Here is a 25656-nt window from a genome sequence, read left to right on the forward strand (position 1 = left end):
AATTATAAAAAATCCTTGGCCCCTGTGTAGTCTGATGAGGATTAAATACTCTCCAGTTTAGTGTAGCATTTTTAAAAGCTGTATGTGTGTTGGGGTTTTAGTTTAGTCTTAGGTTTTCCTGTTAAAGGAATTTTCTCCCATATGCATGTTGCTAGGGGACAAATAGCTGTACTTAAGAAAGACAAAAAGGGGAGTGGGGCGGGCCTGGCTACTCTTTTGTCTACACCTGGGTGTGGGGACAGTTCGCTCTGAGCGTCCGGAGAGAGAAGCTGCAGAGAAAGGAGCTGCTGCTGCTTTCTTTTTGGCCGTTCTTTCTTCCTGCTGGAAGCAACGCCGAGACCCCAAAAGCCGCTTTTCCCTGCCCTGCTGGAGACCGAGCTGTGGCTGTCCTGCCCCGCTGCTGTTTCGAGCTTTCGCTACGCTGTAGCCCTGCTCGCCCTGCCTGCCTGGGCCTCCGTGGTTTTTCCCATCTGGATACATCTCGTCTGCCACCCGGGATTTGCCGTTCGTCCCTGCCATTCCAGCCTGCTGTTCCTGAGAGTCCGGGATCAGCTGCCCAGGGGTTTGTGAAGCCTTTGTTCCATCCCTTCCCGGGATCCCAGGGCACCAGAGCCGCGGGTTTCCCGAGCTCGCTCCGGAGCGCCCCCTGCAGCCGCGGGGGAACCATCGCACCTGCCCTGCTCACCGGGAGCCGCCAGCGCCCCTGCCGGCTGCGAGCGGAACTGCACCCGAGGGGAAAGGGCCTGACAGCCGAGAAGGCTGGCACTGGGTTTGTGATTGCTGTTACTGCCATAGTTGTTGTTGTTTTGTTTGACTGGTTATATACATATATATATATAGTAAAGAACTGTTATTCCTATTTCCCACATCTTTGCCTAAAGGCCCTTGATTTCAAAATATAATAACTTGGAGGGAAAAGGGGTTATATCTGCCACTTCAAGGGGGGCCTCTGCCTTCCTTAGCAGACACCTGTCTTTCAAAACCGAGACAGATCTTGGCGCCCAACGTGGGGCCTGAGGGCATTAAGAGATAGAGGTGAAAAAAGGAATAACAGTTCCTGGATAACTTTATTTTGTGTGCTGGATATTGGAACCTTGTTAGGCAGCACTATGTGGTCTAGTTTACCCTGGTTTGGGTGGCACGTAGCCGTGGCTATATTCTTCCCCTTTGCAGCTCCTTACTTGAGTATGGGTCCTCTGACTAAGGCTACCATTGCTGTTATCCAGCTTGCGTTATGGGTCGAGAAGGTGAGGAATTCATGGGTTTTTAACTTCCTCCGGAATGTGGGCACATGGATAAACAGCTATCACACACTGAGCACATGTTTTTGGGGTTATGTTAACAATGGTACCTTCTGTGAGGAAATGACACCAGGGGAAGTTTTCTCCCAACCCCTCAACCAGTTCTTTGGGCCCACCCCATCAATTTTCGAAGGGTTTAAATTCCCTCTGAATACTAACCATCTGCTGCTGATAGGCCTACTCTATTTAGCATTCAAGGATAAGTTGAGATTGGCTTGGATATCTACCCGGACACCAGCCCCAGAGACTAGAGATCCTGCCCCAGAACCTGACATGGCCCCCGAGAGTAGAGTTCCTACCCCAGAGCCTGATCCTGCTCCAGAGCCTGACACGGCCCCAGACACTAGAGATCCTACCCCAGAACCTGACACGGCCCCAGACACTAGAGATCCTACCCCAGAGCCAGAGCCAGAAATCATTACTGAGTCCCTGTCGCACGACAGTCTCCGTGCTATGCGAAACGACATTGTGCGAAGGGGGCGTGAGCCTTATACCACCTGGCTGCTTCGGGTTTGGGACCTTATGGGCACAAGTGTGCAACTCGATAGTGGTGAGGCAAGGTATCTGGGATCGTTGACCCAGGACCTAGGTGTGGACCAGATATTTGTGAGGGAGCCAGGGCCTCTCTCTCTTTGGGAGCGGCTCTTAATGAGTGTGAGAGAAAGGTTTATTCACAAAGAAAGAATGCAGGAGTATCATCATAGAATGCAGTGGAAGACACTCGAGCAAGGGATCCAACAGCTAAGAGAGGTGGCAATATTAGAGGTACTCTTTGGGAAGGATGGACAGCATGATAATGACCCCGATAAGGTCAGGTGCACAGGACAGATGATGTGGAACCTGGCAAGGCTAGGGCCATCGCAATACACCACCTTCATTGCAACGATTGATGCTGACAATACCCGAGAAACAGTGGGCTCTGTTGCCAACAGGCTCAGGCATTATGACAGCATGATCAATGGCCCGCTGAAAGCTCATGTCTCTGCTGTGGTCCAGGACCTCAAAGAGGAGATGAAGGAGATGAGGAAGGAAATGAGGGAGGAGATGAGGGAGGAGATGAGGGAGGAGATGAGGAGGGTCAGTGTGGCACCAGTGCGAGTCACAGGCCCCCAAGTCAGAGCCCGTCGTCCCCCTGCTAGAGAGAGAGGGTACACCCCACGAGCTGAGCTGTGGTTTTTCCTGTGTGAGCATGGGGAAGACATGAGAAGGTGGGATGGGAAACCCACCTCTGCCCTGGCAGCGCGGGTGCGTGAACTCAAGGAGGGAGGCACTAACCGAGGGGGTTCCGCTAAGGTGAAGGTAGCCTCAGCCTCCTGTGACCGAGCTGCCAGGTATTACAGAAGGGAGGATGATATGTCGGATCCCCTTGAAGGTACCTCGAGCATGTACGCCCAGGGAAAGAATGATAACCAGGGCTAGAGGGGCCCTGCCTCTAGCCAGGAAGAGGCACGGGAGAACCGAGTTTTCTGGACGGTGTGGATCCGATGGCCTGGCACATCAGAGCCACAAAAATATGATGCATTGGTTGATACTGGGGCACAATGTACTTTAATGCCATCGGGACATGTGGGGGCAGAACCTGTATCCATCGCTGGGGTGACCGGGGGATCACAGCAGTTGACCCTTTTGGAAGCTGAGGTGAGCCTGACTGGGAAGGAGTGGCAAAAGCATCCGATTGTGACCGGCCCAGAGGCCCCGTGTATTCTGGGCATAGACTTCCTCCGGAATGGCTACTACAAAGACCCAAAAGGACTCAGGTGGGCATTTGGGATTGCTGCTGTGGAGGCAGAGGGCATTAGGCAATTGAACACCCTGCCTGGACTATCTGAGAATCCTTCTGCAGTTGGGCTCCTGAAAGTGGAAGAGCAACGAGTGCCAATTGCCACCTCGACAGTGCACCGCCGGCAGTATCGGACAAATCGAGATGCTGTGATCCCCATCCACAAGATGATCCGCGAGCTGGAGAGTCAAGGGGTGGTCAGCAAGACCCACTCACCCTTCAACAGCCCCATCTGGCCTGTGCGCAAGTCTGACGGGGAATGGAGATTGACTGTGGACTATCGTGCCCTGAATGAAGTGACTCCACCGCTGAGCGCTGCCGTGCCAGACATGTTGGAGCTCCAGTACGAGCTGGAGTCCAAAGCAGCAAAGTGGTACGCCACTACTGACATTGCCAATGCATTCTTCTCCATTCCTCTGGCAGCAGAGTGCAGGCCTCAGTTTGCCTTCACCTGGAGGGGCGTGCAGTACACCTGGAACCGACTGCCCCAGGGGTGGAAGCACAGTCTCACCATCTGTCATGGACTGATCCAGACTGCACTAGAAAAGAGTGAGGCTCCAGAACATCTGCAGTACATTGATGACATCATTGTGTGGGGGAACACCGCAACCGAAGTGTTTGAGAAAGGAGAGAGAATAATTCAAATTCTCCTGCAAGCTGGTTTTGCCATCAAGAAGAGCAAGGTCAAGGGACCTGCCCGAGAGATCCAGTTCCTGGGAGTAAAGTGGCAAGATGGACGACGTCAGATTCCCACTGAGGTCATCAATAAGATCACAGCAATGTCTCCACCGACCAACAAGAAGGAAACACAAGCTTTCCTAGGCGCTATAGGTTTCTGGAGGATGCACATTCCCGAGTACAGCCAGATCGTGAGTCCTCTCTACCTGGTTACCCGCAAGAAGAATGATTTCCACTGGGGCCCTGAACAGCAGCAAGCCTTCGCCCAGATCAAACAGGAAATTGCTCACGCCGTAGCCCTTGGCCCAGTCAGGACAGGACCAGAGGTGAAGAACGTGCTCTACTCTGCAGCCGGGAACAATGGTCTGTCCTGGAGCCTCTGGCAGAAGGTGCCTGGTGAGACTCGGGGCCGACCACTGGGATTCTGGAGCCGAAGCTACAGAGGATCTGAAGCCAACTACACTCCCACCGAGAAGGAAATCCTGGCAGCTTATGAAGGAGTCCAGGCTGCCTCAGAAGTAATCGGCACTGAGGCACAACTCCTCCTGGCACCCCGACTACCGGTGCTGGGGTGGATGTTCAAAGGAAAGGTTCCCTCCACGCATCACGCCACCGACGCTACTTGGAGCAAATGGATTGCCCTCATCACGCAGCGCGCCCGAATTGGAAACCCAAGTCGCCCTGGGATCTTGGAAATAATTACAAACTGGCCAGAAGGTGAGACTTTTGGGTTATCTTCTGAAGAAGAAGAGGAGCAGGTGACACGTGCCGAAGAAGCCCCACCATATAACGAGCTACCAGAGAGTGAAAGACAATACGCCCTCTTCACTGATGGTTCCTGCCGAATTGTAGGCGCTAGCTGGAAATGGAAAGCCGCTGTATGGAGCCCCACACGACAAGTTGCACAGGCCACTGAAGGAGAAGGTGGATCGAGCCAATTTGCTGAGCTCAAAGCTGTCCAATTAGCTCTGGACATAGCTGAAAGAGAGAAGTGGCCAAAGCTCTACCTCTACACTGATTCATGGATGGTAGCCAATGCTCTGTGGGGTTGGCTGGAAAGGTGGAATAAGGCAAACTGGCAGCGCAGAGGAAAACCAATCTGGGCTGCTGAAGAGTGGAAAGACATTGCCACTCGGGTAGAGAAGCTATCCGTGAAAGTCCGTCATGTAGATGCTCACATCCCCAAGAGCCGGGCTAATGAAGAACATCGTAACAACAAACAGGTAGATCAGGCTGCGAAAATAGAGGTGTCCCAGATAGACTTGGATTGGCAACATAAAGGAGAACTGTTCCTAGCTCGATGGGCCCATGATGCCTCAGGCCATCAGGGCAGAGATGCCACCTATAAGTGGGCACGAGACCGAGGGGTGGATCTAACCATGGACAGTATCTCCCAGGTTATCCATGACTGTGAGACATGCGCTGCGATCAAGCAGGCCAAGCGGGTGAAGCCTCTGTGGTATGGCGGGCGATGGTCCAAATACAAGTATGGGGAGGCCTGGCAGATTGATTACATCACACTGCCTCAAACCCGCCAAGGCAAGCGCTATGTGCTCACAATGGTAGAAGCCACCACTGGGTGGCTGGAGACCTACCCTGTGCCTCATGCTACTGCCCGGAACACCATCCTGGGCCTGGAAAAGCAAGTCCTTTGGAGGCATGGCACCCCTGAGAGAATCGAGTCTGACAATGGGACTCATTTCAAGAACAGCCTTATAAACACCTGGGCTAGAGAACATGGCATAGAGTGGGTGTACCACATCCCTTACCATGCACCAGCAGCTGGGAAGGTTGAGCGGTGTAATGGACTGCTTAAAACCACCTTGAAGGCACTGGGTGGGGGGACTTTCAAAAACTGGGAGATGCATTTAGCAAGAGCCACCTGGTTAGTTAACACTCGAGGTTCCACCAGCCGAGCAGGCCCTGCCCAATCCGAACCCCTACAAACAACAGACGGGGATAAGGTTCCAGTGGTGCACATGAGAGGTATGCTTGGAAAAACTGTTTGGGTAAAGTCTGCCTTGAGCAAAGACAAACCCATCCGTGGGGTTGTTTTTGCTCAGGGACCAGGTTGCACCTGGTGGGTGATGCAAAAGGATGGAGAGACCCGATGCTTACCTCAAGAGGACCTTGTTTTAGGGTGAACTACCCATGGCTCTGTACTTGTATCAGTATCAGCATGTATATTTGTATATAATTTGGGTAATGCATAGATTTATATGGTTAAAAAAAAGTTAAGTTTCATGTAACATGTTAGTATGGGAAAAAATTCGGGGTGGATAATGTTGGGGTTTTAGTTTAGTCTTAGGTTTTCCTGTTAAAGGAATTTTCTCCCATATGCATGTTGCTAGGGGACAAATAGCTGTACTTAAGAAAGACAAAAAGGGGAGTGGGGCGGGCCTGGCTACTCTTTTGTCTACACCTGGGTGTGGGGACAGTTCGCTCTGAGCGTCCGGAGAGAGAAGCTGCAGAGAAAGGAGCTGCTGCTGCTTTCTTTTTGGCCGTTCTTTCTTCCTGCTGGAAGCAACGCTGGGACCCCAAAAGCCGCTTTTCCCTGCCCTGCTGGAGACCGAGCTGTGGCTGTCCTGCCCCGCTGCTGTTTCGAGTTTTCGCTACGCTGTAGCCCTGCTCGCCCTGCCTGCCTGGGCCTCCGTGGTTTTTCCCATCTGGATACATCTCGTCTGCCACCCGGGATTTGCGTTCGTCCCTGCCATTCCAGCCTGCTGTTCCTGAGAGCCCGGGATCAACTGCCCAGCGGTTTGTGAAGCCTTTGTTCCATCCTTCCCGGGATCCCAGGGCACCAGAGCCGCGGGTTTCCCGAGCTCGCTCCGGAGCGCCCCCTGCAGCCGCGGGGGAACCATCGCACCTGCCCTGCTCACCGGGAGCCGCCAGCGCCCCTGCCGGCTGCGAGCGGAACTGCACCCGAGGGGAAAGGGCCTGACAGCCGAGAAGGCTGGGACTGGGTTTGTGATTGCTGTTACTGCCAGAGTTGTTGTTGTTTTGTTTGACTGGTTATATACATATATATATATAGTAAAGAACTGTTATTCCTATTTCCCACATCTTTGCCTAAAGGCCCTTGATTTCAAAATATAATAACTTGGAGGGAAAAGGGGTTATATCTGCCACTTCAAGGGGGGCCTCTGCCTTCCTTAGCAGACACCTGTCTTTCAAAACCGAGACAATGTGTCAAAGTAGTAGACAGTGTTTGGTGCCTAGAGAAATATATTTGTAAACCTTAATGACTGCCTTAGCTCTATTATAATTTACAGTTCTGAGATCCAGTAAAGTTCCACTCATGTACTTCTCAGATGTTAGTGAACCCTTAGCTGTCTACAGTGTAGATTAAGCACAACAATGGCTTTAATCTTAACGTGTACTTTATTGATTAGCAAAGAGGTTCCATGAATATGATAAGAAATAGAATAAATTATTTTTATTGCCATGCCTGCAAATCACATGACTGGCAGAGAAGCAAGACTAACTCTGCAGTGTGCCTAATTTACTACAGCTATTTAGGCTTCAAGGGATGACAGAAGGTGGTCTGACGTCCTTAGGTTTTATACCTGTGCCTGCATGTTGTTCAGCGTATTTAATCCAAAGTACCATTTGGATCATTCAAACTACAATTTTGTGGTGTTGAAGAATTAACATGGAAGTCAACAAAGAGATAAAACCAACCTTGTGGCTCTCCTTCCTCCCCTGGGTTCTGTGCCCAGAGGGGTTCTGCTCCCTCAAGTGGAGCAAGTTACTGTCTCACCTCCTTTTGTCTGCTGTTCACAGCAGAGCAGGAGTTCGGTCTTCACACTGCTCAAAGATGTTGCTGCCCTCAGTCATACTGAGATTTAACTAAATGAAGGAGAGCAGAGAAAGATCCACTCTATCTAGTGCAAGGTATGGTGTTCTACTTGGCAAAAATGATATAACAGAAGGCTGGGACATGGTAATCTGTTACTTCTTCTGTTAATGGCTTTCATTAACTATGCAAGACTTGATAGCAACACTTGATACATCATCTCCTGCCAGACAGCTAATGGACTCCCAGACAATATAGTATGCGAGCCCGTGCATTCTATTCTTAAGGTTTATTTTTAATTTAAATGTTATAGTATTCTTTACAAGTCAATTTCTTCAAAATTTTAAGGTGATTTAGCATTTGTTTTAAGAAAAAAAAAAAGGTAGTCCAAATAATTAAAAATATAGATACCTAAATGCAAAATATTTATCCTTGTAGTGATAAGGAACATCTGAATAAAGCAACATCTTCTATCTTTCAAACATCATGATATTGTGCAGGACCACTACATACACTGATTTTTTTAGTGTCCAAAGGCACACAGTAAGGCAGAGAAGGAAATAACATATTTTGACTGAGATGCACCTGGGACACCTTAGAGCCACAGACTACACAAGCTGGGGTATATGTGAATATACAAATGCTGACTACAGCAGTGTGTCCAGGGAATAGTGGCTAGATGATATGTGAGAACAGAAGTTTCACCTGCCTTTCTTGGCTGCCACTGAAGTTAACAGAGTACAGCCCCTGCTCAGTTCACACAGGACTGTAGTTTTCTATAGCAGATTTTAGCCTATACTGAAGTCAGGCCATACAAATGGCTATAGAGCCATCTGAAAAGAAGTGAACATGCTCTGTTCCATTTCCAAAGCACAAACCAACCACTGCTCACAGTCAGGCAGTTCTAGTAGCATAGTCAGGCCCCAGGTTTTATATAGGGCAGCTATGACTATACAGCTGAATACAGTCTGGGTATCTTCCAGAAAACTGGAAGATACCCAGAACCACAGTGACTTGCCTCAATTAGAACACTAATGATCCTTCAGAGATATTTCCATAGAGACAGTATACATGACTAAAATCTTTCCAGGCTACTTAACCATTTAATGCAATCCATTAGTTAAAATTAGCAGTATATTCTGTTGAACACATGCAATGTTCCTAGATTCTATTAAGGAGCTGAAGTCACACAGATGTATATACAGCCTTTATAAGGCCTCAGTCCTGCCCATATCCAGGACAGATGGCAGCACCAGCATGGAGCCCCCCTGGCCAGCCACCCTCTCTACTGCTGTCAGCACTTGAACACAATGTTCCACAACTGTCCCACCCACCCTCAGTCAACTGAGTCAACCCAAACTTCCTCCTGTCGAGGGTTGACACTGGCTGGATGCCAGGCACCCACAAAAGCCACTCACTCACTCCTCTCTGCAGCAGAGAACAGAGAGACAGAGGAGAGAAAATTTAAGTAAGGATTCATGGGTTCAGATAAGGACCAGGAGAGATCACTCACCAAACATCAAGGGTGAAATAGGCTCAACTTAGAGATATAAAGCGAATTTATTACCAACAAAATCAGAGCAGGATAATGAGAAGTAAAACAAGCCCTTAAAAACACCCCCCCTCCCCCCAATCCGGAACCTCCCTGATCTCAAAACAGTCTGTTATTGCATCTCCCCATCCCAGACGTGTATTTACTAACATGATTTAACTCCAAGGAATAGTAGGAAGACCACCCTCTATCTCACATGTACTCAGAAAAGGTGAACTGAAGCCCTAGAAAGGTGTTTGAGTTGTCTACATGAGAAGTCAGATTATTAACTGCCAACAGTGATTTTGACTTTGCCTGTCTTAAGACAGTAAATACTTAGCCAGCATACCCTTCCTAATAAAGCATATCTTAAGCACGTAAACTAAAATTAGTCATGCAAGTTACAACTAGTATCATTCACTGTTGTATTTCTATCATGGTAAGATCAGTAACAGCAGTATGATGAAGCTACTGGAAAAGTAAGGTTAGAAAATAACCCAATCCTTTCTTACTCTTGTGCCCTAACACCCACATTGCTACCATGGCAATCAGTGAAAGGCTAGGAAAGGGAGTGGCTCACCCTGTAATAATCTTTCTATAATGATCAATCTCAGAATCTCCCACTCATCCCTTTTATTGATGGGAAGAAAAACTCCAACACAGCCAGTATAGAGATGGGCAAACAGAAAGTTTCAAGACATGGACCATCAGTCTGCAAAATGTAGATGGAGGATAAAGGATTCAGATGCCGACAGAAAAATACCTTATTAAGTTATGCAGATTTAAACTGATCTTCAGTGAACTGTCTTTGTATTCTCCAAGTTCTAACTGTAAAGTGAGAGCTCTGCTGCTGGGCTTAGACCAAAGCTACACTGGCCTGTCTATAAAAAGACATCTTGCTGAATCCATGGGTGGCTTTTCTGAACAATGACTATGCAACATAGTAGAAGGGGACAATAAATGTGACTTCAACTGCTGTGACAGTATCAATACCTGCTGATGAGGATCCTGCAGGGGTAGCTGGTTCCATCACTTTTTGATTCACCCACCGAGAGGACAAGCCAGCTTTCTTCACTGCACATTTGTAATTGTCATAGAGAGTCTTGCCATACTGCAAAACAATCAAAACCGTAATATGAGCTTGATATAGGCCAAACATTTTTTTTGCTCTTGGACAACTTTTCTAACCCTGTTTCTTCCTACCTAGTTTTGTTAAAAAGTATCTTTATACAAGTAGTGTGCCCTTTTCCATGCAGGGCCAGGTGAAAAGCATCTCAGTAACAGCGCAATAAAACATGAATCCCCATGACCAAACACAGTCCTTGGCTTTAAAATCAACTGTTCTCAGTAAGTATCTTTTTCCAGTCGTTTTCCAGGTATTACATTTTCAAACTGGAGACTTGAGACACTGAATTCCAGGCTCTAGAGCAAACAGCTCTGTCAGTGTAAGACACAACATTAATTTGATGTTCACCCCACACCTTTGTTATATGTCACCCTGCAGCAAAACTGTCAGGAAAAAGCCCAAACTAACAGATAAGAGGAGTGGGTCTGTATGGGAAAATACAGCCAATACCAAGGCTGTGTATAAATCCATCTCCCTCAATGTCTTGTACAAAGAAAAATGGGCTGTCAATTAGGATCTTTTTGAACAGAGTGAGACAGACAATTTGGGTAGGACTGTCTGAAAAATGTCCCCACTGGACTGACCAGAGCTTGCACATTTTTAGCCACAGCATATTATTATTGAGCCAGATAACTGTGCAGTAAGTTTTATGAGTATATGAGTTTTATAGCTACTGAACTCCTGTGTTAATAAGAAAAAGACACTGATAGCTAAGGTGCAGGGACATTCAGCAAATCCATCCTCATCATGCACTTCTGATCTTTGTTTCTATGGTAAAATTAGCATGAATGTCCATTCTTGTCACAGCATTTCCAGTTGAGGTGATGACAGTCAGTAACCTGAGGAAGACCTGATTTTACAGAAAACATATTAAAGTAAATTTACTTTTAATCTCACCTTGGCAATTCTTATTCCTGTTACCCACTGATGCAGGGTTGCTTTATCATCACAGCACAAGTACTTGATGTATTGTGACTCCTTTTGAATCTGGGGGTGCTGAAAGATAGTAATTCATAAAATAAGACAAACACAGAAATTAAATCACTATACAAAGGTCTGAAGGCACCACACAATGACCCTGTGAAAACACATCATGAAGATGATTTGGAAAAAAAAGGCAGCAAAAACAGAATATAAGAAAATATAAAACCCATGGTGATTATGAACTATACACAAGTTGCCATTGGCAGCTTTTGCTTAAAATCATTTAAATGCATTGTAATATGAATTCAAGGGCTTCAGAATTGTAACAGTGATATAGAGTTCAATGAAGTCTACAACTGCTCTGGTTCAAGGTTTAACACTCAATGCACAAACACTAGAAGAAATTCTGTTTCTCATTTTGTGGTCTGTCATATGTGAGGCACCCAGACTGAATGCTGAACATAATTAGTTTTCGAAGAGTATGTTAAATTTGTTTAAGTATAAACTTTCAGGTAAAACAGATTTTTCTCCTAACTGACTGCCTTTCTTTGGGCTCAATTCTAGCTTTCTTCTTATACATTTTTATTCTGCTTTACTCTTGCTGTTTTTGCAAAAATTATATATAAAACTGTGATATGTTCTAGATAGAGAATCATTCAAAACCCAACACCATCAGAAGTATTCTTTTGCATTTGTTTGTATCAAAAACCTGTAAAATTTTTAAACCTTTTTTTTTTTTTGACAAAATTTAGGATCTCCTTCCTTTACTGATCAAGGTATTATGGGTATGTGTTGACATACCTTTGCAACTCCAAGACCACCAAAATGCCAGACTTCCTACTTGCCTAGGACTGAACATTCTCTCTAAGACTCTGAAGGAACTTGGTTTCCCTGCTAAAGCAGAGAAGGGTGTAAGTCTTTAGTAACCCGGATGGAATAACATACTGCCATCTCTTGATATGGAAAGAAAAGAATGGACGCAAAGGAAAAAGGCTTCATTATCCCTTATTTATGTGTTCATTTCTATCTATATTCTTAAAAATTTTAAGTGCACAGTTAGTGAAATATTGTGAATGCATGAAGAGTAGCTAAATATGCTCCAAGGATTCACTATTGTCACATCCCTTGCTTTTCAGCCTGTGCAGGTAAAAATTCAAAGCACACCTCCACCTAGCAGCAAGGACACTGGGTTTATACGTGTCAGTAAGCCCCCAAAGCAGAGCAGTGCTGGATGGGGGGAACTTGGCAAGGTCCCTCACAGCACAGAGTGCTGCCAGCCTCTGGCTCATGTAGGTGCCATCTCCTCACAGATGTCTGCTGGTGGGCTGGGACGTCCTGGTGCAGAGGCCAAACCCTGCCCACAGCTGGGTGATCCAAGGGTTCAAAAGCAGAGCCAAATACAGAGGACTTGCTCCTCAGCCACATGTCCCTTGCTCCCTGCTCAGTACTGCAGACACCAGGCTTCCCTTGCTTGTGCTGACCCAGCTGCTCAGGAGGCCATATTCTGATTAAAAAAAAAAAACGGAACTGGTCTGGGTTAAATAGAACTCATTTCATCATGCTGTAGCTTTGGTTTATATATTTTTAAATGCAGAAGTACACAGCATGACCCACATACAGCAAGGGGATAAGGGACATTGTGGCTTGGGGAGAGAATGAGTAGCAAGGGATGGATGAGAGGATGGGACCACACAAGTCACTATTGCTGCCAAAGCCCTGTATCATCAAATTATGGAGTGAGAGGGAACATACCATGGAGATAACTGTGAGGAAGAAAAAACTAAAGGGATATTACACCTTAAGAGGTCTCACACAGACAGATGCATCCCAAGGTAGTGCTGTGGGTGACCGTGTTACAGTCCCTGCATGTCTGCACTCACCTGCTCACATAGGTCACACTCTTGGCCATTTTTCCACAAACACACAGCTGGCCATCTCCCCTGGACAATGAGTACATATCTCAGCCCCCTGGAAGTGCCTGTGGCTACCTTACTCTATTACCTTGCTCTAGGGCACTAGAGCTTGAGAGCTAGGGACATCTTACACTACAAGCCCAGAGGTGCCAGCTCACTGTCACCAGGTGCCCTAACTGCAGAGCAGGTGCCATGCCCACCTCATGGCCCCTCCCCCAGCTGGTACACTCACACATCACCCCTTCACACAGCTCAACGTACAGGGCTGTCTCTTGTTTTTATACACCTCTGCCACGTTTCAAACAGAGGCAGTAACCAGGCCCCTGGACAAACAGCCGGCTCCAGCTCCCAGCATCTGCCTGTCCCTGTCTCCCACAGCCTTAGAGAGCCTGAAGGCTGCTCAGAGTGGGCTCTGCTAGCACAGTAGGTGGCTAGGACACAAAGCCCAAAAATCCTCATTTCCTTCCACTATTTCTCCATTAGGTGACCAAACACAGTGAAAATCATTAGAGAATTCAGCCTGAATGGTGCCTTTAAAAGGAAACTGTAAGCAGGCACTTTTTTGTGTGGGAGTACATCCCATATACCTGGGTTACTTTATCACCAATGGAGACAAAAGAACCAGGAGGTGCAAACAAAGACACTGCAATTCTCGGCAAATTCAGTTCTTCAGGCACTTTTCAACTTGCAGCAACTAGCAATTTTGATCCAGTGTGTAAGGTCCTACTGAACCCAGCAGATGGCACCCAAACCTTTCAAGAAGGAAAAAAATGAGCTTTTTTTCCCCCTTCTTTTTCATGGCAAGAAGTCCACTGCATCTACATATTTCCCCCATTTTTAAACACCACACTTACACTTACAACACTTACTTGTGTGCTTTTATTACAAGAAAAAATAGAAGACTTCTATCATTTAATAAATGATTCATGCAAACATCTGGAAGAATGTCCACACTGCATAACAAGGCAGAGGAGGTCATGGCATAAAGTAAGCTAATGGTGCTGCACATACACACAGCTCTGTCACTGGGATCTGCTTCTGGGGTGCTCAAGAGGAGCTGCTGCAGACCTCTCTTCTGGAGCACCCTATGGAAGTATTAGTTTCACACGAACACCAGTACTGTGCCAGATCAAAGGTTCCTGAACCCAGTATCTGGACTCTGAGAGCGGCCAGAAATGGGGGAAGAGAAATAACAAGATAAGCATATATGATACTTCCTTCTCTATACTCTCTCTTATCTACAATGATTTTTGGGTATTTTCTGAGACACACGGGGTTTCTCTGTAATTAGGTTCTCCTTCAGGTACTTCTTCAGTTTTTTATTGAGCACGAAGATCTGGCATCCACAACACCTTTTAGCAATAGTTTTTGCAGGTCTGTCACACACTCTATGAAGAACCACCTCCTTCTCTGAACCTGACTGCCGCTAGCTTTGTGTAACATTTTTGGTTTGGAAGAGACACTGAATGCCTGACCCCTAGCCACACCTTTCCACTCCTGAGCCTAGAGATCTGCATCATACTCGTGGCAAGCTGTCTCTCCTTTTCAGCCTACGGGCTTCTAGTCTCCTCATTCTTCAAGTCAAAGTAATTTCTTACCTTTGCTTATCCTTGTTGCTCCTGCTTGATACTTTTCCAAGTTTATTATATATTCTCTTTGACATGAGAGGACCAGAACTGCACAGGTGAGGAGAAACCAGGAACTCATGCCATGGTAAAGCAACATTTGCTGTTTTATCATCTATGTCTTTCCTAATCACTCCTAATGCTTGATTTATATATCTGACAACTACTGAGCACTGAACCTCAGCCTCATAATGGCCTTCCAGAATTCCTCAGTCTGCCCTTTCCTCAATGATCTGAATAACGTAACATCATCAGCAAGTTTCCTCACCTCACTCCTTACCCTGACTATGAATATTTTCAGACTGTGGGGTAGTCACCATCCTGAGAAGTTGAGGGGGAACTGTCAGTGAACAAGGTGAAAGAGTCCCTTGTCGGATAACATGCGAGTTACTCACTGGCTACCCTTTACCCTATCTTTTCCTGGCTATTGTCTCCACTAGGCAATCCATCTTAACTACTGATATTCACCAGCGGGACCTATTCCAAATTGCCCCAATCAATTCCTTGATTAAATTACTCCAATCAGCAACCGTGATTAAGTGCACAGTCACAAATATATGCTGTCAATTAGGGACCAAACTAGCAAGCTGTTGAACCTCCAGCTCTGAGAAGGAAGGTCAGACACCTCAGAGCCATGCAGGCACCCCGAATAATCTCTTTGTTACAGCTGAGAACTGTATTGTCTCTCATTTTTCCAAGAAGCAGCAGCAGCAGCACTGGCTCTTTCTACATGTAACTTTATGAATGACACATGAAGCTTAACTTATTACTGGATCCACAGCCCACTGAGGTCAACTGGAAATATCCCACTCACCTCACACAGGCTTTGGATCAGGCCTAAAGAGGACTGTTCAAGGCTGCCAGTGCAGAGGCTGCCTACAGTGGCTGTCTGTAAGGCCAGACCACAGGAACAAACACAGCAACACCAAGCTTAGCACTGAAGGTTTATACCCTTGTACGGGTATACAAGATTATTAGTAAGGGGCTCAGATGGAGACATCTGGCTTCTTGTGGTTTTTAGATGCATAAAGCATGCTACTTTAGGTAGGAAGATAAAATGGTTGAGCCAAGAATTTTCACAGCCCACCCACCCCACCATTTGTTTGCTTGGAGGAGCTGTATCATAGTGGAATTGCTTCGGCAGTACAAATGGCAGAAGTCTCTGCTCTTGATGCTGACCTTTACAAGCCCAACTTCAGAAAAAATCTACTACATGGTGCATAAAAATGGTGATTCAGAATAAGCAATTCGAAGAAGAACCTAGGCAGCTGGAAGTGCCTGGAAATGCTGACTTGGTATGAAGATCCCTAAACGATTCTATGATTCTCTGTGGACCAATTTCCTCCTTTCACAGCTCCAGTGTCTCAGGAGAGTGTTTAGTCCAGCACACAGACGTAAGCAGCTGTAGTCAATATGCAAGTCTGGTTTTGCTAAATTAGATTCAGAGTCTCTGTAATAACCTCTCTGTGAGACTAACAGAGGTCACTAACATCAATCATGACACATGTGAGAAGTACTGTACATTAAGGCAAAATAACACTAACCTCAGTATGCCACACCTCACATATAGACACGGATAAATTATTTTGTTATAGGGTGCATATAATGCCCTGAAAAGATCATTAAAATCATCTGACAGCAAAGTGAAAACATCTTCTCTGGAAAGCTTTAGCACCTTTGCCTCTGAAATATGCAGCACCAAAATGAATTATGAAAGACAACTGCTTAAACAGCAACAACTCTAGAAGTCATAGTTTAAAAGAAAAGAGGAAATACGCAAGTAAAAAGGGACTACAGAATTTTTCTCACATAAAAAAAATGGAATAGTGCTTTGAAATAATATGGACTACAGTGAATTTTCATCTATCGATGTCAAAACTCTTAATAATGATGAATTAGTCACATCATCGAGCCTGATTTTGCAGGTATTAAGATCTGAGCATCTCAAATGTCAGGCTGCAAAAGGATGTACCATGTTTCACCTAGAAAAGCACTGAAAAAGCTTGGAACAGAAGCTAGTATTCTCCCCTGACCCACTGTCTCCTCTATAAGTATCAACTGTCTAGAGATAAAAAAAAGCAGAAGCACTTGAATATAAAGAGTTTGTTTTCTGAAGAGGTTTAAAAAAATATTTGTCCACAGATAACATTTTCAGATATAAAGTAAACTCTTTGCCTAAGGAAAGAAAGATAAAACACATTGAAAACCTGAAGAAATGGAAACTGAATGATGTGGTTTCTATGGTGTCTGCCAAAACAAATGACTGAAGGCCATGTGTGCATGAAATTGGAGATTATCCCAATAACATGTTCTTTTGCTTTGCCTTCTTCCAACGCTGAAGATGAAAAGTAAACTGAAGTTATTCAGGCATCTCATTGCATTCCTTGCCCCAAAATACATGGATCATTGCTCAGTCTCTGAGGCAGAAACAATAGCCAGAAGCATAAAGAGTGACTAACTTTTGGATCACAAGCTTTGGCTTTTCACAAAATGCTCAATGGTTTTGGATACCTTAACTACAACCGACGAACTTGTGCTCTTGTGCTGTGTTGAACTAGCTTCTCTGAAAAGCTGAGACTCTTCTGGCTCCCATGACTGGAAGAAGAATTAATACTCAGCACCTTTCAAAAGTCACATTGAAATGGTTCAGATTTGCAATCTACCATTCATCGTGGTCAAATTCTGATGCTATGCACTCCTTGCGTGAAGATGATCATGCTTAACTGATCTTTTGAAGATGTGTGAACTCCATGAATAAAAGAATAATTGCCCTATTATAAGGAAATTATTCTTTTGACCTATGTTTCTCTTATGACCTGAGGCAAAATTTTTAGGTCATTAAAAATATATGTAACAGCCATTGTAACTAAAGAGGTCTGCTTTATGCAGGAAGTAATATTTTCCAAAGCTATCATATTCAATTTCTCCCTGTCCATTCTCTTTGTTCTCCCCACTGTTTATACATTAATCTAGCAAAACTGTGCATGTACATGACTGTAAACCCACGCAGCTGGAAGTGTTCTGCAATAAAAAATATTTCTACTTTTGCTTTCTCAGTTTATCTAGCAATGAATTTTACTCTGAAACACTTACCTGAAGCACGCATACTAACACAATTTCCAAATCTTTCACATAAAGAAATGAAAAATCTCCTGTTTTCTATCCTTGTTTCCTGCACTAGCCATTTGTTCTACATAGCTGTTATTCATAGTGTTTTCTATCTCAAACACTGCTAATTCTCACCTTCTACCTTTTTAACTGCCTTTGTGTTGAATGCATTATGTACATGACTCAGTCTGCACGGAGCACACTGGGTGAGGGAGGAGGGAATCAGGAGAGAAGCAGCTAAATACCAAATTACCTGCTAGAATGATGCTGCTATTGCAAACAAGCTATTCTTTTGAAAATTTACTTCCAAAATTCTTTGGATCATTAGAATTTTTTTTTTAAATCATGGTGCCAAATGATGCCAGGAAAACTTAACTGTTTTGACTGCACAGGAAAATGTACCCAGCTGTAGAAATAGAGGATGATTTGCCTTTGTCTCAGTTTATCCCCAGGAAACCAATTTTTTTCATCCTAGATTAATTCAGCATTATGCACCATTACCTCCAGATTACTCAAGCATAACCAGCACCAATAAACTATAATTAAATCCACTCTTTGTCACAGGCACATCAGACTGACTAAACCAGCAAATTTGCATATAGATTACCTTGCTATTTGTCTGCTCTGAAAGATTTCTCCACATGGTGTGACAAAATCAGCTCCTGGACGAGCATGCGTGCGCATGCACGCACAGAGACAATCCACAAAATAAACATTACATTCACAATTTCTGCTCAGTGCAATAGATGCTGTTGCTAGCATGATGGACAGATCCCTTCCTTCCTGGTGAAATACCTTATTTTTGTGGACTTCCAGTTTCAGAATATTAAATAAATCATGAAAGGTCTTATTCATTTCTACAGCATTTCCCATATAACATAGCAGATGGTGAATGAGAAAATTTGCAGGGAATCTAGATATAAAAACATGTATTTGTAAATGCAAAGGTGGCTCTGAGGAACCCAACCACTCCTATTTGCTGTGTGCAGTGTGTGAATATATTTTTGCTGGAAAGGGGAGAGAATTTGATTCCCTCACCACTGCTCTCCCAGGAGTGGCCAGCACTCTGTGCAGGGTGGCAGGGAGAGCTGTGCTTCGACCCTCTCCTGCCAACTCTGCTGGGAACAGTGACACATCTGAACTTGACAGAAGCAGGTTTGAGTGAGGATCTTTTTTCAAACTTGGCTCCCTCTCCTCTCCTCTCCTCTCCTCTCCTCTCCTCTCCTCTCCTCTCCTCTCCTCTCCTCTCCTCTCCTCTCCTCTCCTCTCCTCTCCTCTCCTCTCCTCTCCTCTCCTCTCCTCTCCTCTCCTCTCCTCTCCTCTCCTCTCCTCTCCTCTCCTCTCCTCTCCTCTCCTCTCCTCTCCTCTCCTCTCCTCTCCTCTCCTCTCCTCTCCTCTCCTCTCCTCTCCTCTCCTCTCCTCTCCTCTCCTCTCCTCTCCTCTCCTCTCCTCTCCTCTCCTCTCCTCTCCTCTCCTCTCCTCTCCTCTCCTCTCCTCTCCTCTCCTCTCCTCTCCTCTCCTCTCCTCTCCTCTCCTCTCCTCTCCTCTCCTCTCCTCTCCTCTCCTCTCCTCTCCTCTCCTCTCCTCTCCTCTCCTCTCCTCTCCTCTCCTCTCCTCTCCTCTCCTCTCCTCTCCTCTCCTCTCCTCTCCTCTCCTCTCCTCTCCTCTCCTCTCCTCTCCTCTCCTCTCCTCTCCTCTCCTCTAGGTCTCTATTAGGAAAAGACTCACTTTGCCTGATGTCAAAGAGAGAAGTGGGATCTTTAAATTTATGTAAGCATTAGACTTAGGCTGAGCACAAGATAGGAAGAGTCTGCATGTTTACAGAAGATGTCCAAAAAGTATTTCTTATACTCAGAGGCTCTGTTTTTAATATGCTGAGGGTTCTTTTCATTGTTTCTGGGTTTTGAAATGTGGAATGTCCTTTGAGGGAGGAAGGCTTGTTTAGCAGTGGTAAAGAAAAAGTGCATTTAAGAAGGTTAGAGGTCAGCACAGACCAAGTAGCCACTGGAAAATAAAACAGTTCTTCAAGTTTTATAGTTGCCCCAAAGCCTAAGGATTCCTGAAAGCCAAGTCCATCAGAGCCTCTGTGCCAGGCTGCATTCCTGTCCTCAGGACCCAGCCATATCGGCCCTGGTCTGCTGCACAGGCACAGCTAAAGGTGACCCTGCTCTCAGACACCAACCAGCCAGCTGTGCTCTTTCTGGTTGGTCACAGCTGGGCTTTCTGCTGCCTGATATGAGGAAGTAGCTGCTTTGTTCTGTTATTGCAGTTGTCTCCTGAATCATCCTGAAAGGAAACTTCTGAATAAGCTCAGCAAAATGCTCTCTCTTTTGCTAGTGAACACTGTGATGTTTAATTGTTTCTGGCACCCCACCCTTTTGCCCACTATCTCCTCAGTGTCTTGATTATTAACAAATAAGCAAAGCACAGCCCATTTTTGTCCTGAGGCAAAGTATATACAGTGGGGTACTGAAATAATGGGAACAAATGATGCACAAGGAGCACTCACAGCATGTCGTGCTTCTCTAGCTGTAAGAGGCATACCCTACAGGATGGACCTGCAGACAAAATATTTATATTTGAGCTAGTTTAGGTGCAGATCCAATATCACAGGCTGCAAAACCCACCACAGCTTCAGGATAAGTATCAAAGCAACCTGCATGATACTTATGTGCATGATCTTGTTGTTGCTATACTAACACCAGTACCCAAGCCAGCAATAGCTACATAACCCTGATAGGATCACTGAAGCGGAAATGAAACACCTACATTAAAAAAGAAACAGGACAGAGGGAGCTGCCAGCTCCTGGTGACTGGATGCATGTTAGCTGGGACAGGCCCTAGGACCAAAGGGTTGCTGTCTCTGCAAGCCCCATACCTGACTGTAGCCTAGGAGAAAAAACTGGAGAAAAAGCCCACATCTCATTTAGAGAGCTTGAAGTGAAGCAACATTAGAAGAAATGTCATGAAGACTTTGAGGAAACACCCATATTATTCAGGGCTGTGTCAGACAACCCGAAAAATCTCGTTGTTCTGGCTAAAACCAGGTCACCAGGGTTGTGGTTAACATTAGTTACAGTGTTTACATTCTCTTTACATTCTTGCCAATGCCTGGAACATAGATATAAAAATGGCAGGAATGTTCTGCTCATTCTTGTAACATTCCTTGAGTGCTCTTCCCTCCATAAAGACACACCATGAAGATGACCAAGACTGGAGGGAGGCAAAAGGAAATGTTTTCTCTTTTCTCCCTGCTAATATGAGACAAGACCTTCGAAGCAGAACAAATGTTACTGGGTTTAGCCTACTGATTTGTTTAGAAGGCTCATCATACAACTGGGGACTGGAGGAAAAGAAAGAACACCTCCTTCAAGTCTGAGGCCATATTCAACTCCAAACCAGCCTACCCTCACTGGCCATTTGCTGTCATTTGAATGAACAACCGGCATGTCCCTGATCTTGAATTAAGGATGCCAACAACTCAGCCAGTCAGAAATAAATATGGTATTTTTTCAACTTAGTGCTCAAAGGCTGGGAAAATATGGTTCTGAATTCAGCAGGATTTTCCACCTAGCACAGAAGCAAGGTACTGCTGAAGCTGCTATGCCATTGCATTTCTCCTGCACTATAAAGTATAAGCTGGTCTCTTGCCTCTGAGCTGGACAGGTTCTTTTGCTATGTTTGAAACAAAGCAGAGCAAGTAACTTAGCTGATGACTTCTCACTATTTTGACACAGCAGTTCCTAAGGGGTCCTCAGAAAGCAACAATTCTTTAAAAAAAGTAGTGGTATGCTATTCAAAAACTTGCCAAGTGGCATTACAGCTTGCTGGAGCTAATATGAGCTTGCAGACTAACAGCTTCCCTCAAAATATTTTCTTTGCTTTACAGCCACCTCACTGAACAGTTAGTATGGGCTATAGCTGCTACTCTTCCAATTACCTTCCACTATTTGTTGTAAGGCAGATAATCTTATACTGCCCTCTGTGGCAAGGCACTCATAGAGGAATGGAAGAGCTGGGAAGACACAGGAGAGCCTAGGCTGTGAAGAAATTTCCAACTGGCTTGGACTGAACTGGGCATCCAAAGTCCTTCAAAATTACTAGGCTTCCACTGTAATAAAACCAAATGTTTACCCATTAAATCCACTGCCTTTTGCTCACTGCACCTGTCTGCAAGTGTACTGTTATTTCTTCTTGAGGACTTCATTTTCAAAATACGGCAGGATGAGAAATATCTCAAGAATGATGGTTTGTTTTCCTTTGACATGTCAGGACAAGTGTTTCCCAGCAAGAGAGATATTTTCTTCTGGGAGACTTCCAGATAAAACCAGACAGGAAGAAAATGTGACTAAGTGTGATAAATGGCTCTACGTTACTGTCCACACACTTTTGTGTCACCAAGGATCCAATCAGAGAAACTGACATTTAACTTTGCTCTTTCCCTCAGCCCACAGATCTCAAGATGTATTACCTCCTCAGCTCCAACGTCTAAAGGTAAGATGAGGATATAAGAGAACTCATTTCAGAACCATGACTTCAAAAAGTAGAATTAATACTCTATTTATGTATAGAATTCAAATTAATGTACAGAAATTATAATAAATGTTAAACTCTCCACTGCACCACCCTCAGAAAGCCACCCTAAGTGGGAGACTTTCACTTTTGAAACAACAGAAGATATGAAGATAACAATATCTGCCCGTACTTCCTGACCAGCTCCAGCCACTGCAGGTCAGCCATTAAAAAAAGCCATCTCTGAAACTGAGTGGGTAAAGAATCTACCAAATGATGATTTGTAGTAATTAAAATGAAAAACAAGCAGTGTAACATAATCTATTCATCACTAAGTTACATTCAGAAATAATTATGTTTATTCTAGTGTACTGCAACACATTTTAGAAGCATCAGAGCAAACAGTTTTGCTAAGTAGGTTTCATACATTTATAAACCTATTACTCCATAAAGCTTTCCCATGTGAGCTTCTGATCTTGTTCTTCCCATTTCACATAGAAGGTACAGCGCTAACGTCACATGTGAAATAAAGGAAGAATTTCAGCTGAGGTGTGACTTTTTGCTAGTGTAAATAGCATACCTCTTTTCAGAAAAGATGGCAGTAAGTCCAGAAAGTATAGCTAACTATTGCGAACAGTTAGACACATTGCTACATACATTCAAAAATCATGCTTTTATTTTCATCTGAACACAATGTAACTGTTATTAAATTAGTCAGATAGTTCTTAGACCAGTCATCAGTTTAGAAAATCAATTTTCCCTTACTTGTTACATCAGCTCCCCTTTTCCTTTTTTGCTCATTAGAGGTTTTACTTTTCAGAAGCAATGCTTACCTGTTAACTTCTGAAAGCTCACCTGTGTTTCTTGCAGAGTGTCTTGTGGATGAGTATAGTAATAAAACTATTCATCTGTGTTAATTAGATACATCTGTTTCAGAAAATAAATCTGTGTCTAGAAACCACTTCTGCTTGGCCATATGTAAATTAGGCTAGCAGACATTTTGGAACTGAATAAAAAAGTGCTTTAAGTGTGCAACTACAGTCAGAAATGTGGTACTATAAGTGACCTCTGATGTGAATGTTTCCTGTACTCTTTTTTGTGAGATGGCAAGAGACAGTGTTTTCTAATACTTTGTTTGCACTGCACGCCTTTAAAAAGAAAAGCAGCATCAAGATTATCTTCTGTCTTGTACACACTGATACAACAGATAGCAAGCAAGGCCAAATTACTGCAACTTCAAACCTTCATTTCTGCTATCCGAACTAGGTGAAAAGCATGGGCTTCTTTTCCTTTCCTAAGAGGAATGCAGAATTCCCAGCCTATTTGCAGTGCTATTACCTGGAGAGGCAGCAATGAGATACTTATTCAAGAGCAAGCACTGATTTTCATGAGTGGATGAGCAATGTATTTTGCCTTCCTGCCAGAAACAGCAGTGTAATAAGATATGACAAACGAGATGCCTATTCCTGCATAATTTTGCATCTCAGTTCAACAAACTCCTCAACAGGTATGACTACACCGCAAAAAAAGTAAACATGCTTTTTAGTGTATAATCCATAGTGGTCATAACATCAAAATTAGGGACTGCCAGATTTCTCATTATCCACCCTGGGTGTCATCTGCCCAGTCATGTCCAGTCACCTGAACAGTCAGCATATTCAACCCTGTTTTGAAGACAACTTTATAGATGCATGGTAGACATATATCATAGGACTATCAGTAATAAAATTAAGGTTCTAAATGTATGTTGCTGATATCAATGAAACAAAGAAGAAATTAAACATGATTTTGCAAGAGTTATTCTACCTCATCAGGATCCTTGGAGCTTCAAACTTAAACATGTTTACATATAAAAGAAACTGTGTGACATTTGCAGAACTTATTTTTCATGCACATTACCTTTAAGACAAAGCAGTGATCTGTAGGTGCCTTATATTTCACTTTGTGTTGATAACCATAATACACGTTCACGTTCTCAAACTGAAGGAAGCATGCCAGATCCCGTGATGTCTACGAAGGAAAACCAAGCCCATCATTGCTAGAACAAATTGAATTTTGATGTGAAACTCATTAATATGACCTTTTTCAAGTACATGAAGGCCAACGATTTTTATTTCTGTAACTCCTAGGAAGCTGACTGAAAAAACAAAGATTAATTTTAAGTGTCTGCTTTCTTAAAATAAAAATTGGAAGGGGGTCAGTACATATTATGAATAATCTATAACAGAGTTCAACGTTTTGCTCTTGTTCTGGTTTTGCTGTGCTTCATTGCTTTGTGTGGAGATTTTAGCTTTTGTCTAATATGACCAAAGAGAACACCATAGTAGGAAACCACACCCTAAAAACTCTGAGTGGAGTTTTTCTAGACTGCTTTCGGAGATTGTTTTTCTTTCGTACATGTAACAAACACACACTCATCAGGAAATAAGCATATTTAATCTGTTTTGCTTTGAATTTTCTCAAATTTCCTGGCATCATTCCATTTCTGTTTATCATATTTGCTTGTTCACAATATATTGCTAAAGTAACAAGGTTTCTGTTGCTGGTGTGTTTCTCGGTTAAGAATTCTGCATACAGTAACTTTTGCAATCTGAAATGCAAAAGTAGCCATTTCACATGGTCACTGCGGGCTAAACTGAGAAATCAGGAAACCGTGGGGGAAAAAAGGAAAAAGAAAACCACAAACCACAAGCCCCCTCTACCCCTAAGAATGGGGTATAATATGATATGGGGGTATGATATAATATGCATATGATGGTTTTTGTCTGCTGTTCCTGTTCTTAATGATATTTTCATTACAATATACCCTTGAGTTGGCTTTATTTACAAATTGAGTTTGCAAGTAAGATTTGTGGGGAAACACTTCCTACTGGATGTAGACAGCTTCTCTCTCTCTCTCTGTCTCCAGTGAGGCTGATGATGCCAGAGATTATGTCAGTGAGTGTGTGGACCTTGGTTTTTCAAACATTTTAAAGTTCCTAAATGTGCTCAAATCCATGCAGTATAATGAATTGTTCCTTTCATTTAGGAACCAGGCAATAGTGATTAAGACCAATAGGAATGCAGTTGTTATTATCTTCTAAGGAACAGATTTTTATGCAAGGGACAAAGGTGCTTATCAGGAGTATTTGTGCAATGTCAACATGACAGCAATGTTAATGTGACAAAGCAACACAATTAACAGAAATAGATTTTTTAAATTATCTGTAATTCTGAGGCTTTTGTTTAGTGACCCTGTCCATTAACAGCACGTTTTTGAATGGGATGTAAGTAGAGCAATACTGAAGAAAGAAATTAAGACAGCAGTGCTGACTGCTGCTGGTTTGTTAACAAATCACCCTGAAACAACAGAAACCACCACA

General features: G+C 44.1%; 1 protein-coding gene across 2 annotated transcripts in view; it reads right to left on the minus strand.

Annotated features, from left to right (window-relative positions):
- LOC125321430 (amyloid beta precursor protein binding family B member 1 interacting protein) overlaps nucleotides 1-25656 on the minus strand; it is a 72180-nt gene that overhangs the window by 4472 nt on the left and 42052 nt on the right. For both annotated transcript variants that reach the window (XM_048294265.1, XM_048294275.1), the window contains exons 10-12: nucleotides 24194-24304; nucleotides 11110-11208; nucleotides 10080-10197 (exon numbers count right to left, since the gene is read on the minus strand). In XM_048294265.1, the coding sequence (XP_048150222.1) occupies nucleotides 10080-10197; nucleotides 11110-11208; nucleotides 24194-24304 (328 nt within the window). The remainder of the gene's footprint in view (nucleotides 1-10079; nucleotides 10198-11109; nucleotides 11209-24193; nucleotides 24305-25656) is intronic.

This window comes from Corvus hawaiiensis, chromosome 1 (assembly GCF_020740725.1).
Source record: "Corvus hawaiiensis isolate bCorHaw1 chromosome 1, bCorHaw1.pri.cur, whole genome shotgun sequence".
Classification (NCBI taxonomy): domain Eukaryota; kingdom Metazoa; phylum Chordata; class Aves; order Passeriformes; family Corvidae; genus Corvus; species Corvus hawaiiensis.